Source organism: Podarcis cretensis, assembly GCF_951804945.1.
Source record: "Podarcis cretensis genome assembly, chromosome: 7".
Classification (NCBI taxonomy): Eukaryota; Metazoa; Chordata; class Lepidosauria; order Squamata; family Lacertidae; genus Podarcis; species Podarcis cretensis.
In genome coordinates this window covers 76,285,438-76,297,907 of record NC_137176.1, presented here as the reverse complement: position 1 = coordinate 76,297,907, position 12,470 = coordinate 76,285,438, and the positions used below count along the sequence as shown (strand labels likewise).

Sequence of the window (12,470 nt, the reverse complement as noted above, 5' to 3'; positions counted from 1 at the left end):
TCAGAAACTAGTTATTGAAGTAGAACTATGCAGCTCATAGATGATTCATACCTGCTTGACTGGTGACTGGGTACTGTACTTGCTTTGTTTCCCAATCACTAGCCTAGAATGCCAGCAGCTGCTACTGTCAGTTAGGGAAGATTTGCACTACTAACTTTAAGCTAGTTTTAAGATAGTTTAGCTACCAGGATTTGTTGTTCCCAGCCCATCCTCTCCAAAAATCCTGAGAGTTACAGTACAGTGGTACCTCGGGTTACAGACGCTTCAGATTACAGGCTCCGCTAACCCAGAAATAGTACCTTGGGTTAAGAACTTTGCTTCAGGATGAGAACAGAAATTGTGTGGCGGCAGCGGGAAGCCCCATTAGCTAAAGTAGTACCTCAGGTTAAGAACAGTTTCAGGTTAAGAACGGGCCTCTAGAACGAATTAAGTTCTTAACCCGAGGTACCACTGTATTTTAAAGCAGTGTTCTAGAAGCCTTCAAAGCTATTTTCCAGGGTTTCTTGAATGGCATAGAGCCACAGCATTTCTGATGTCTTTAGGCAGATCAAATGTGTCTTTAGGCAGATCAAATGTTTCTCAGGGTGGTGTTTGCAGGAAAAGGCAGAATTTATCTAAATGTAGAGCAGCACAACACAAGTTTGCACTAACTTAGAAATCAGTGAAAATGCTCTTTCCTCTAAATTTCAAAAAGGGAGCATTTTTGTTGGAAACCTGAGCTGAGATGTCTGGTTTATAGAGTGGTATGTGAATGTTAATAAGTAAATGGCACATAATAAAGGAAAAGTCACCCTCTCTAGGTGCGGCCATCTCAGAGGGTTATGAAAAGTGTACAGTGAGATAGTGGCTACATTATCATTCACCTGAATCCTTTGGTATAGGGGACAAAATAGATCAGAATCTTATTTTGTCAAAGGCAATTTCAGTAGGACTAACATCAGTGCCAGCTCAAAGTTTTTGCTGGCTCTTGGAAAATCTCACTTTTAACTTCTCCAAATATCTGGAGTAGCCAGGCAAACCTGTTGACTGGCTGGTTGGTGGGAAAGCATTCGCCAAAGAGGACTAGCCTAATGCAACCTCCCTCAGTAACAGGTTGCTAAGACTAAGTGCATAATGCAGATCTGAAGACTTTGTGGTGTTCACTGGCATGGCATAGACTATCTGTTATCTAGGACCTGAAGGATTTTGGTATGGCACGAGTGTCTCTGCATAAACTACTTACTGCTCTCGCATCCTATTAGTGTTTCCAGGTTTCCTAGTGGCACCTGACTTTGGATTGAGCAGTAGCAAAGGGTGAGTAAAAAGGTAAAGGTAAAGGTACCCCTGCCCGTACGGGCCAGTCTTGACAGACTCTGGGGTTGTGCGCCCATCTCACTTAAGAGGCCAGGGGCCAGCGCTGTCCGGAGAAACTTCCGGGTCACGTGGCCAGCGTGACATCGCTGCTCTGGCGAGCCAGAGTCGCACACGGAAACGCCGTTTACCTTCCCGCTGGTAAGCGGTCCCTATTTATCTACTTGCACCCGGAGGTGCTTTCGAACTGCTAGGTTGGCAGGCGCTGGGACCGAGCAGCGGGAGCGCACCCCGCCGCAGGGATTCGAACCGCCGACCTTTCGATCGGCAAGTCCTAGGCGCTGAGGCTTTAACCCACAGCGCCACCTGCGTCCCTAGGAAAGGGTGAGTAAATAATATAAATTCCAAGGAGCCAGCCACCAAATATTTAGGCACCCGGAATTATTTAAATCCCTTGGCGCCAGCTTCCTATTTTTAAGAGTCCAGGCTCCCTGGCACCTGGTTTATTCCATTCCCAGTGATTGTTTCTAGCCATTATTTAGGATGCCTTTATTAACTTCACAATGGAAAAAAGGAGTCTTAACCAGTCTTTTTGAAATCGTGTTTACTTAAATAGAGAGGGCCAAAATCAACTCATTTTTTTGCAATGCCATTTAGCAATTTATTGACTCACCACACGAGCTCTGCTTAGCTCTGCAGCATAAGGAGAAGAAGTGCCGTCTTTTCTCCAGCTAAATAGCTAAAAGGCGTTTATATTATATGCATTTTAAAATGTTTACATTGCATGCTCTTCATGCATCTGAATCTTTCCGTATGGTGCAGTTCTGTAATGAACAGGGATCACGTGGCTCCTTTGTGGCACAGCTGTCAAAGGGGTGGGGGAGCATATCTTTATTTGCCTAATGTAGTATGAGAGAATCACCCAGAAAAGTAGTAATTTACTTTGCAGTTGGGGAAATTAAAATCTTTTCTTCCATTACAGAGTGCTTGCTGAAAATTTATAGTCTTTCGGTAAGGGATCAAAATCCAAAGAGGTACATTGCTAAATCCCAGCCTCCCGTTATGAGTGTAGTTATTAAGGAGAAAACTGGAGTAGGCTGGTGGGTGGATTCCAGTGTGTATAGAGTGTTTCTGAAGGATTAATTTCTGAAATATGGATAACATGCACATTTTCACAGTCTCAGCACAAGAAGTAAAGCAATGATGACACTGTAGTTATGAAGCCAGCTTCTCCTTCTCACTTTCCATTCACACTTTCTTCCTCCCCTTTGGCTTTCTAAACAGGCTATAATCCTACTGTGAGTATTTTCCCATTGATGAGAATAGGATTTTCTGATTAATAGACATTGGAGGATTGCAATTTAGATGTCAAGGAGCAGCAAGGGCTGTTTCAGTGTCACAAGGCAGCTGTGGCAGACTCATGGGAAGGGGCCGGACAATTTGCTACGAAACTCTAAGAGTTTATTAACAGAAGTCTGAAGAAGCTGTGTTCCTTCCCTTCCATGATATGTGATCATCAGAACACTTGAGGCTTAACTATGAAGCAATGCGTTCTTAGAGATGTCATGATTTCTGGACATCGGAAAAGTTCTTTGTCCTTTCCTTCTGTGCTTTTGCTGTATTGTGACTTTCTTGAGGGAACTCTACACTAAGAAAACCTAGTCCTTGAACACACCTTGTGTAGCATTCTCTGTGGACTAAAATTAGTTTTAGCTTCTTTCTCTTAACTTGCATTGGGCTGGAGATAGCTTCTGCCAGAGTCTCTCTTACTAGGGATTTGACTTGAGCCACCTCACCTTTGTGACATGTGTATATCAAAGGGTAAACGTAGACATCAATTCAGCAGCCAATGAGCAATACATACTTTTTATGCCCTTTCAAAACAGCCCTTTTCGGGCCTAACCTTCAGCACAGTGTAGTCTAGCAAAAGGACCGAACCTAGTTGACAAGAGTGCAGTTTGATGCTGGCCACACTTTATGGAGAGGCACAAAAGGAAACTAAAGGCTAGTGTTGAGATAACTTGGGTTGGTGTTTTGGCGAAATATTTTATTTCCATTACTTTGGGGGTTAATAAAGCTCCTAGTGCAGCTGGCTACTACTCATGTAACCATCTTGGCGATGCGCCTTGCTGATTGCCTTCAATCTCCTGTGCTTTCATCCATGCTCTGCTTCTCAGTGCTTCCTGGTAAATCCAGTCCATGAGAAGGAGTGACGTCTCTTCACACATCTACTTCTCATGCTTTGTTTCCTGGTCACCTTGCACTGCATAGATAAGCTCTGGAATTCATTCCTGCAAGAAGCAGTGATGGCCGCCAACTTGGATGGCTTTGAATGAGTAATAGACAAATTCATGGGGGGGGGGGGATAAGGCTGTGTTTTGCCTCTGCTGTCACAGGAAGTATGCCTTAATGCCAGTTGATGGGACTCACAAGGGGTCCTGCAGGTCCTGTTTTCAGTCTTCCCATGGGCATTTAGTTGGCTACTGCAAGAGCAGGATGCTGGCCCAGATGGACACTGAACCAGCAGGCTCTTTTATGATATTATGCTGCTAAGTTTCTTATATTCTTCTAGCATGATTTAATATTGCTACAGGGTGGTATACATGATTCTCCCCTCATTCCTCTTTATCCTCATTAGTAACCCTGCAGGCTCAGAGACTGACTGCACCCACCCAGTGCGCTTCATGGCCAAATGGGTATTTGAAGCCTGGTTTTTCCAGGTTCCAGTCCATCACTCTTAACTATTCCTTCCTTTGCCCTCTGCTATTTCCCCCCCCCCTCACTTGAACAGATGCACTTAAGGCAGCACCAACTTATTCAATAAAAATGTTATTCTATGCAAGTGTTATCTGAGACATCTGCCTAGGCTTGCCTAGTAAATGGTAACTGTAATTTGGGGATGAAAGAACAACATGAATTTTGTGTGTGCGTGTTTCACAGTGATTTGTAATACAGTATGCACAGATTAATATTCTTAACCATTATTTTGGTTTTTTCCTCTTTTTGTATCCTTCCTAGGAAACAAAAAACATGCAATGGTTAATTGAACGTTCTCCTTTTCATCTTTCATAGGTGACTTTAGGTGGGACCTTTATTGGCATTGGACGCAAAACTCCAGATTGCCAGGGGAACACCAAGTATTTCCGCTGCAAGTTCTGCAATTTCACCTACATGGGCAATTCATCGACAGAGCTGGAGCAACACTTCTTGCAGACCCACCCAAACAAGATAAAATCCACTGTTCCTGCCTCTGAATCCAGCAAAGCTTCAGACAGGAACTCGAGCAAATCCAGTCCTACTGTTCGATCATGTGAGGCTGCAGATTTGGGGAAGTGGCAGGACAAGATCACCATAAAAGCAGGAGATGACACTCCAGTTGGTTACTCAGTTCCCATCAAACCTCTTGAATCCTCAAGACAAAACGGTACGGATGCCTCCAGTTACTACTGGTGCAAATTCTGCAGCTTTAGTTGTGAATCATCCAGCTCGCTGAAACTGTTAGAACATTACAGCAAGCACCATGGGGGGAGCCAGGCAGGGGGCCCTCACCCAGATCGGAATGACAAGCTCTCAAGGGGGTCAGTCATTAATCATAATGACTTAGCCAAAAATTCAGATGGAGAGTTAGCAACAAAGACTGAGAAGGGCTCTAGCGTGGCCAAAAAGAAAGACTTTTCCAGCTCAGGAGTGGAGGACAACATGGTGACAAGCTACAATTGTCAGTTTTGTGATTTTAGATACTCTAAGAGCCATGGCCCAGATGTAATAGTGGTGGGGCCTCTTCTTCGTCACTATCAGCAGCTACACAACATTCACAAGTGTACCATTAAGCACTGTCAGTTTTGTCCCCGAGGCCTCTGTAGTCCAGAAAAGCACCTTGGAGAAATTACTTATCCTTTTGCTTGCAGGAAAAGTAATTGTTCCCACTGTGCTCTCTTGCTCTTGCACTTGTCCCCTGGGATGCCAGGAGGCTCCAGAGTCAAGCACCAGTGTCACCAGTGCTCTTTCTCCACCCCTGATGTAGACGTTCTCCTGCTTCACTATGAAACCACACATGAAGCCCAGGCGACTGAAGTCAAGCAAGAAGCTAATGCCCCGCAAGGGTTGGATGGGCTGCTGAGTGTCAAAGAAAGCAAAGACCACACGTGCACCAAATGTGACTTTGTCACTCAGGTAGAAGAGGAGATTTCTCGACACTACAGGTAAAAAAAAAAGTGATTGCGTGTGCTGTTTAGCATTAAGGTTTAAATGTGGGAGCTTAAGGTTTAAATGTGGGAGCTTACCTACACATAGGGCCCGTTCAGATGCTTACCCAGCTTTTGATCCCTTCAGAGAATTGCGAGCATTCATGCCCTTCCATGTGGAAATAAGGTAACAACTGATCTGAGGCCTCTATTTGTGTAATTTCTCTCTCCTTCCTTTCGGGTGAGAAGACGCAAGGAGCTGCAAGCCGGGAGTGTTTGCACTGTAGGTTAGTTCTCAAGAGCTGCTGCCCTCAAATATGATGGCCAAGGGCAAGGGTAGCCATTGTGGTGCCCTCTTGTGATTGTTGGATTGCAGCTCTCATCAGCCTCAGCCACTCTGGCCAATGGTCAGCAATGATGGGAGTTGTAATCCGACACCATCTAGAGCAGGGGTCAGCAAACTTTTTCAACAGGGGGCCGGTCCACTGTCCCTCAGACCTTGTGGGAGACCGGACTATATTTTGAAAAGAAAAATGAACGAATTCCTATGCCCCACAGATAACCCAGAGGTGCATTTTAAATAAAAGGACACATTCTACTCATGTAAAAACATGTCCGCAGGATGGATTTAGAAGGCAATTGGGCTGGATCCGGCCCCCAGGCCTTAGTTCACCTACCCATGATCTAGAGAGCACTACCTTTGATGTAGCACAATTTTCATATCAGAAAAGGACAACTTGTAGAATACTCTAGTTAACCCATAAGTCTATGAAAGTGAAGGAAGCAACTATTTTCTTAAAATGTAAGAGCCTCATGGAAGAAGAAAAACTTCAGAAAGAAATGGAATAGCCCCTGTATTCCCCAGATCTGCTAATCCTGATTACCTAAAGCACTGCTTCATCCAGTATAGATCTGGCCAGGCTCTAGGATCAGCTTCAGAGGCCTTGCCTTAAGTGCCATCATCTCAAGCCATTTTGTGAGTAAGCCTGAGAGACAAGATTTGCCCTCCAGCAACATCTGGAGAGCGGCATGTTGTCTACCCCTGTGCTACAGAAAACGAAACGTGGGCATCTTGAGAACACGCTGAATAGGCTTCATGAAATGAAAAAGGAGGGATCTGCACTATAATAGAACCATTCAGTTGAGATAAAAGAGGAAAGTACCTGGACATTGCTCAACTGTCAGCTGTATTGACTAGATCTGAGGAGCCCATAAATTAATGGCGCCTGTTGCTCATATGTAACTAAACAGCTGTAGCCCACACAAGTTACAGGCTCCAGCATGTATTTCCCCCTTTCGATGCAAGCGGGCCGTAGGGGTACTGTTAGGATTAATTGGTTAACAATTGTAAACAGCTTTGAAGATGAAAAGTTGTTTCTGTGTCTTAGGTGGTATTATAATTTATTTTTATTAGTGCAGCTCTGGGCCATATTGGAAAACTTGACTACACAGCACTTTGACCACACTTTGAACGGCCTTTCTTAAGTCTTAAGATCTTTCAGGTGACTGAGAATACTCTTCTGCAGAGAAAGCTTTAGCCGATGTTTTTGTCTGCTTAAATTAAGATGTCCCTTCCCAGGAAAAGATAATAGTTTTTTATTCCCCAAAGTGGATTTTTATATTTAGACCTTTTGATTATTGACCTAGTTTTCAAAAGAACCGAGTGTCATATAGTTCCCGTTGACGTCAATGGTACATAATACTGTTGGGAAAAAAATCACACCACTTATTTAGGTGACTAAATATGCTTTTGGGAACCTAAAATTAGGCTCTTGAGCTTCAAAAAATCTTGGCTAGAATTCTACAAACCTTCTGGCACAACAACCCAGCATTTATTCTGTATATATATTTACGTATACTTTACCCCAAAAAACCCATATGATCTCTTTTTTTAGATGGTTGCTCTGTAAAATATACCATATATGATCAAAGTTTTCATTGTTCTTTCTATTCCTTTTTACTATATTTTTTATTATTTTTTTTAAAAAGTTTATACCAGATTCTGCAAAATATAATATTTCTCTATATGCAAGCTTGTCAGCTTTAAAACTTTGGTTTTAAGATAAAGCTTTAAAAATGTTAAACTGGGTTAAATGTATTATAATCAGTTCACAATTTCATTTTTAATCGTTAATTTGAATAGTATGTCTGTGACACCAGGTTATACCCACACTGTGTGGATAGAGTCCTGCTTGTGGAACAAGATTTTCATTTCCTCTCTTTCCTTAAATCCCCTCCTATCTGCTTCAGCCCCACCCACTCTTCCAATCTGATTTTGAGGGTTTATGAGAGGGTTAGTAGGGACGGGAGAGGAAGGGGAGCTTCTTTTCACACCCACAGAAATCTGTTGCATGAGCAGAGCACTGAATACAGTCCAGGGCATCTGGGATTGTTAAACATTTGTCCAAGTGAGCCTTCTGAAAATGGTTCCTTTTAATCATCAAGGTGCAGGCTGCATTCATATGGAATGCTAAGCCATTGTTTAGCCTTATCGTGGCTTGCTTGAACGTCCAAACCCACTCTGAGCAACCAACCATGGTTTAGTTTATTACAACAAACCATGGTTTATTGTTGGCTTACGAATCTTGGTGTGTTTTAATAAACATTTGCCATTACATCTGAACCCAGCATTCTGGCTTAATCCTGGATAGTTTTGATGCCTTACTCAAAACAGTTTGCCAAACTATAGCAGCACAAAGCAAGAACAGTTAGAAAATGAAACTGCTGTCCTGAGTAGGCAATTCTCTATGGACCTTTTCAGAAGTAGCACTTGTTCTTACTACAACTTGGCAACAACCTTCTTTCTCTTCCTAACTACTCCCTCTCAAGCAACCTGCCTAGTTTTGCCACTTCATAATAATAATAATAATAATAATAATAATAATAATAATAATAGGAAGAAGAATAAGAAGAAGTGGGTTCCATCTGCATTGTTGCTAACCATGTTTAATGGGAACAGTAACCGGGCCTGGAATCAGTGTTTAAAACAAGGAATTACAAAACCTGATTACCAGGGAATTTTATTCATGTTAACCATGGTTTTCAGCAATGCAAACATAAAAAGCTGCATGTGGTTAAAGCAAGCTTATGGAGGCAGGGAATTTGCGCAGGAGAGTGGTAGGGAAGGGGATGGAGTACCTGAGTCAACAAAATGCTCTGATCGCCTGAACGTCACAAGGAAAATCAGGAATTTGATGACTGAACCTGGGACTTGCATCATGTAACAATATCTTGGTGCAAGTCATATTTTGAGTAAGTTCAATCATAACAGAAAGAAAGCAATGAAGGCAGACACAATTTTATCAATGCTAAATAGCATATTGAGAAAGTAGTTCTCCTGTATTGCTTAACTTGATGTAGATTGTTTACAAAAATCCCAGATGTGGTTCTGATTAAAATCTGGTTTAAATCCTATTTATGCTTTCATCTTTAATATTTAGAAAATTTAAAAGAGGAGAGTAAAATTTACATAAATGTCCTGCTGCCTTTATCAATTTAGTGGTGTGTGTGTAAAAAACACACACCCTGCTTTGTTTCATTCTTCCATATTTCTTCAATTAAATTCATCAAACTTTTGCATTTTACCAAATCTCTTTTCTCTCTCCCCACTCAATCAGTAAGGGCCTAGGTATATGACATACCATTTGTTAAATTAATAATTTTATGAATTATATAAACAAATTCCAGGTTTTTGTGGGGGTGATCTGAATTGGCATCCTAATGTGGAGGTTAGGGTTAGCCCTTGGACACCCACTTTGGTCCTGATGTAGGTTCCATGGCTATTTTCAACAGGAAAGAAATGCCTATTGGTGTGTATTGCTGATTCTGCTGAATAGCATTTTTTGCCCTAATTTCTATTAAATTTGGAGTGTTAATGTTGAACCAGAGACTGATGTCAATGTACTCTTAGCTGTAACAAATTATTTACAGGTTCAGGTTCTGGTGTTTTCAGTTTAGGTGTTTGATTTGAATCAAAATATTTAGGCCACCTTCCAATTTTTCTAAGGCTTTCATACATTAAATGAAACCTGTGAAATCTAGTATAATCCATATTGCAAATCTTAACTGATTTGAAAAATGCTTAATCATCATTGTGCTCTTCACAGAATCCTAGGACCTGTAATGTTGCAGATCTCTGCAAATGGATAATGCTAGCCTCTCACACAATTCATTTGTTTGGAATTATTATAATTCATACTACTTTAATATGTAGACAAAACCTTACACCAGAAGAAATTGCACTGTCTAATTGGTGTATGAATATCCACCTTTTTTCATAAATGTCCTAATTTTGCCCTAAGATCAGGTCTAGAGAAAGGGGTAATTTGATGCACGCTTTTTGGTCTGGATGAAGCAAGACACAAACCAGGAGCTCAACAGACACAGCACCAACTTCCTACTTCCTGTATCATTAGGCACCCTCTTTACAGTAGCAAACTGGCAGTTTAGGACAATTGAGCTTTTTTGGGGGGGGGCAAACCCTATAGTTCAAACCACTATACAGCTTTTCTAAACCAAGGGTAGCCACTGGGGGGTAGTCAAACATGGATTTGATGTAGCAGTTTAGATATAGACTACAGCCCCAGATTTTTTAAAGATAATGGGAGTTGTAGTCCCAAACACCTAGACTCTACTACATTAGCTACTTTGGTCCTTGATTACAACATTCCAAATATTGAAATCTTGTGATCCCAGAGAGCCAATCCAGTGTCTTTGCCTGCTACTAAGTTACAGAGAGTGCTGAGCAAATTATTGCTATGGAAAGCTTTCAGTGCATTTCTTCCCGACTCTTCCTTATTGCCTGTCTGCCTATTTCCTTACAGTGGTGCCTCGCAAGACGAAATTAATTCGTTCCGCGAGTCTCTTTGTCTTGCAGTTTTTTCGTCTTGCAAAGCACGGCTATTAGTGGCTTAGCGGATTAGCGCTATTAGCGGCTTAGCGGCTATTAGCGGCTTAGCGGCTTAGAAAAAGGGGGGGGGAAGGGAAAAAACTCGCAAGAATTCATAAGACGTTTCGTCTTGCGAAGCAAGCCCATAGGGAAATTCGTCTTGCGAAGCACCTCAAAAGACGGAAAACTCTTTCGTCTAGCGAGTTTTTCGTCTTGCGAGGCATTCGTCTTGCGGGGCACCACTGTACTTCCAGACCTGCCTTCTAGTAGGTTTCCTGCCTTTGCTGTGCACTTAAAACCCAGGAACTATGACACTATCTGAGCTTCCTTTCCAGGATGTGAACTGCATCTTGGCAAGCCTCATCTACTTTCAGTTTGCACTATCTAAAAACTCCCTAGTATATTATAATATACAGGAGGAAAAGGATCAGCTGTTGTTAAAAGGATGGGTGTGCTTGTGAGCCAAATGCAGTTCTTAATGAAGACAGTAGGAGCCTAGCCACTGGCTTTAGTTGGACTAGATTTCCCCATTCATTTTTCTAGCAACTAGTGTTGCTATGGCAATAACACATTTCTTGCAAGTGTTTGGTCCTGTATAACATAGTCCAGGGCTCATTTACTCTATTCTCCCAGTCCACTTAATTTGGCCGGGTTTGCTTTATATGTGGCAATTTTTCCTACACAAAAACATGGTGCTTGGGGGTGGGTGGGATTTATGTATGGAAGAAAGCACATATGTACACACATTCATATTTATTTCGCCATTTTAAGTATGCAGTTTGGGAAAGCTGTTGAAACTGCGCTGTATTTGTGGCAAAATTGTATGCATTGTGAATTTATGTGCTTGTTTAGTAACCATATTTCCTTATCCAGATACGATCCTTGCATAGGAACATTGTTCTATGGCGTACACATCCCTTAGTATTGTTGAACTCCAATGCATAAGATGTGTTTCTACATGTGCATTTTTGGAATAAGGATTTGGTTGCAGACTTGTGCATATTTTGGTACAGGACAGAGCCTTTTTTGCAGGGGGGGAGGGAGTAAATCCATTTTATTACAAATCCTCTCACTCCGGGGTCCTGATCCTGACTGGGAAGTCTGTGTGCTACTGTAATGCTAATAAAACAGTATCATGTTAGCTCATAAAACGTGTTCTGTTACTATGGCATACACAGGAAATTGGCAACATATTGTTCCAATGTGGGAACATATGTTTTACATAGTTCAGTAATACAGTACTTTGCATGGTCTGCTTGAATGAAAATAGGCATGTGTGTTATTCTAAGGTATATAAGACACTTATATTGCCTGTACTGGAGATTGCATATTAGGTAATTCCCCTGCTTTCCTAGTTGAAGTTTTATGATTGATCCAAGTTTCTCTCAACCCCCGCCCCTGCCCCACATTTCACAGCACCGTGTAATACTCTACCACATAATCTGGTCTCTTGCTTTTAAAAAGACGAGTCTCTTAAATAAAAACCTTGATAATTTCCATAAAAGAAAACATATTATTTGTTTCTTGCAAAAAGCAATTGCATTTGAATTAATCAGTTTTAGTTCCAATGGCTCCCTGTGCTCTGATTTGTTTTTAATGAACTATATATTGTTGAAGGAAGCAAAGTTATCAAATACAATGGGACAATTTAAGTGAAACTCCATGCAGCATATTACCTGTATATCACAGGTTCACAATCTGTTTGCCATTTTATCATTAAATCCAAACCCTGTAGTTGCAAAATAAATTGAATCACAATAAAGACAATGATTCTGAAGTATTACAGTCAAACCTTGGTTGCCGAATGTAATCTGTTCTGGAATACCGTTTGACTTCCGAAACGTTTGATAACCGAGGTGTGGCTTCTTGCAGTCAAGCGGAAGCCGCGTTGGACATTCGGGTTCTGAAAAACGTTAAAAAACTGGAGCATTTTCTTCTGGGTTTTTGGCGTTTGGTACGATAACAGAGGCATTCGGGAACTGAGGTTTGACTGTATTCCTGTAGAAAAAAATCCAACAAAAATAAACATTGGTTTCCAGTTTTCATGATATGCATCCAGTTTTTGCCTATGCACACATATGGTAATAAAACAAGGGACTTTCCACAAT

General features: G+C 41.6%; 1 protein-coding gene and 1 long non-coding RNA gene across 8 annotated transcripts in view; one reads left to right on the top strand and one right to left on the bottom strand.

Moving 5' to 3' along the window:
• The window catches only part of TRPS1 (transcriptional repressor GATA binding 1), a 245,911-nt gene that overhangs the window by 81,437 nt on the left and 152,004 nt on the right, over nucleotides 1-12,470 (top strand). For 6 of the 7 annotated variants that reach the window (XM_079984153.1, XM_079984158.1, XM_079984156.1 and 3 more), the window contains one exon: nucleotides 4,363-5,492. In XM_079984153.1, the coding sequence (XP_079840279.1) occupies nucleotides 4,363-5,492 (1,130 nt within the window). The remainder of the gene's footprint in view (nucleotides 1-4,362; nucleotides 5,493-12,470) is intronic. The other variant, XM_079984159.1, reaches the window with a different exon arrangement.
• LOC307220626 overlaps nucleotides 1-12,470 on the bottom strand; it is a 128,802-nt gene that overhangs the window by 91,786 nt on the left and 24,546 nt on the right. The window lies entirely within an intron of this gene.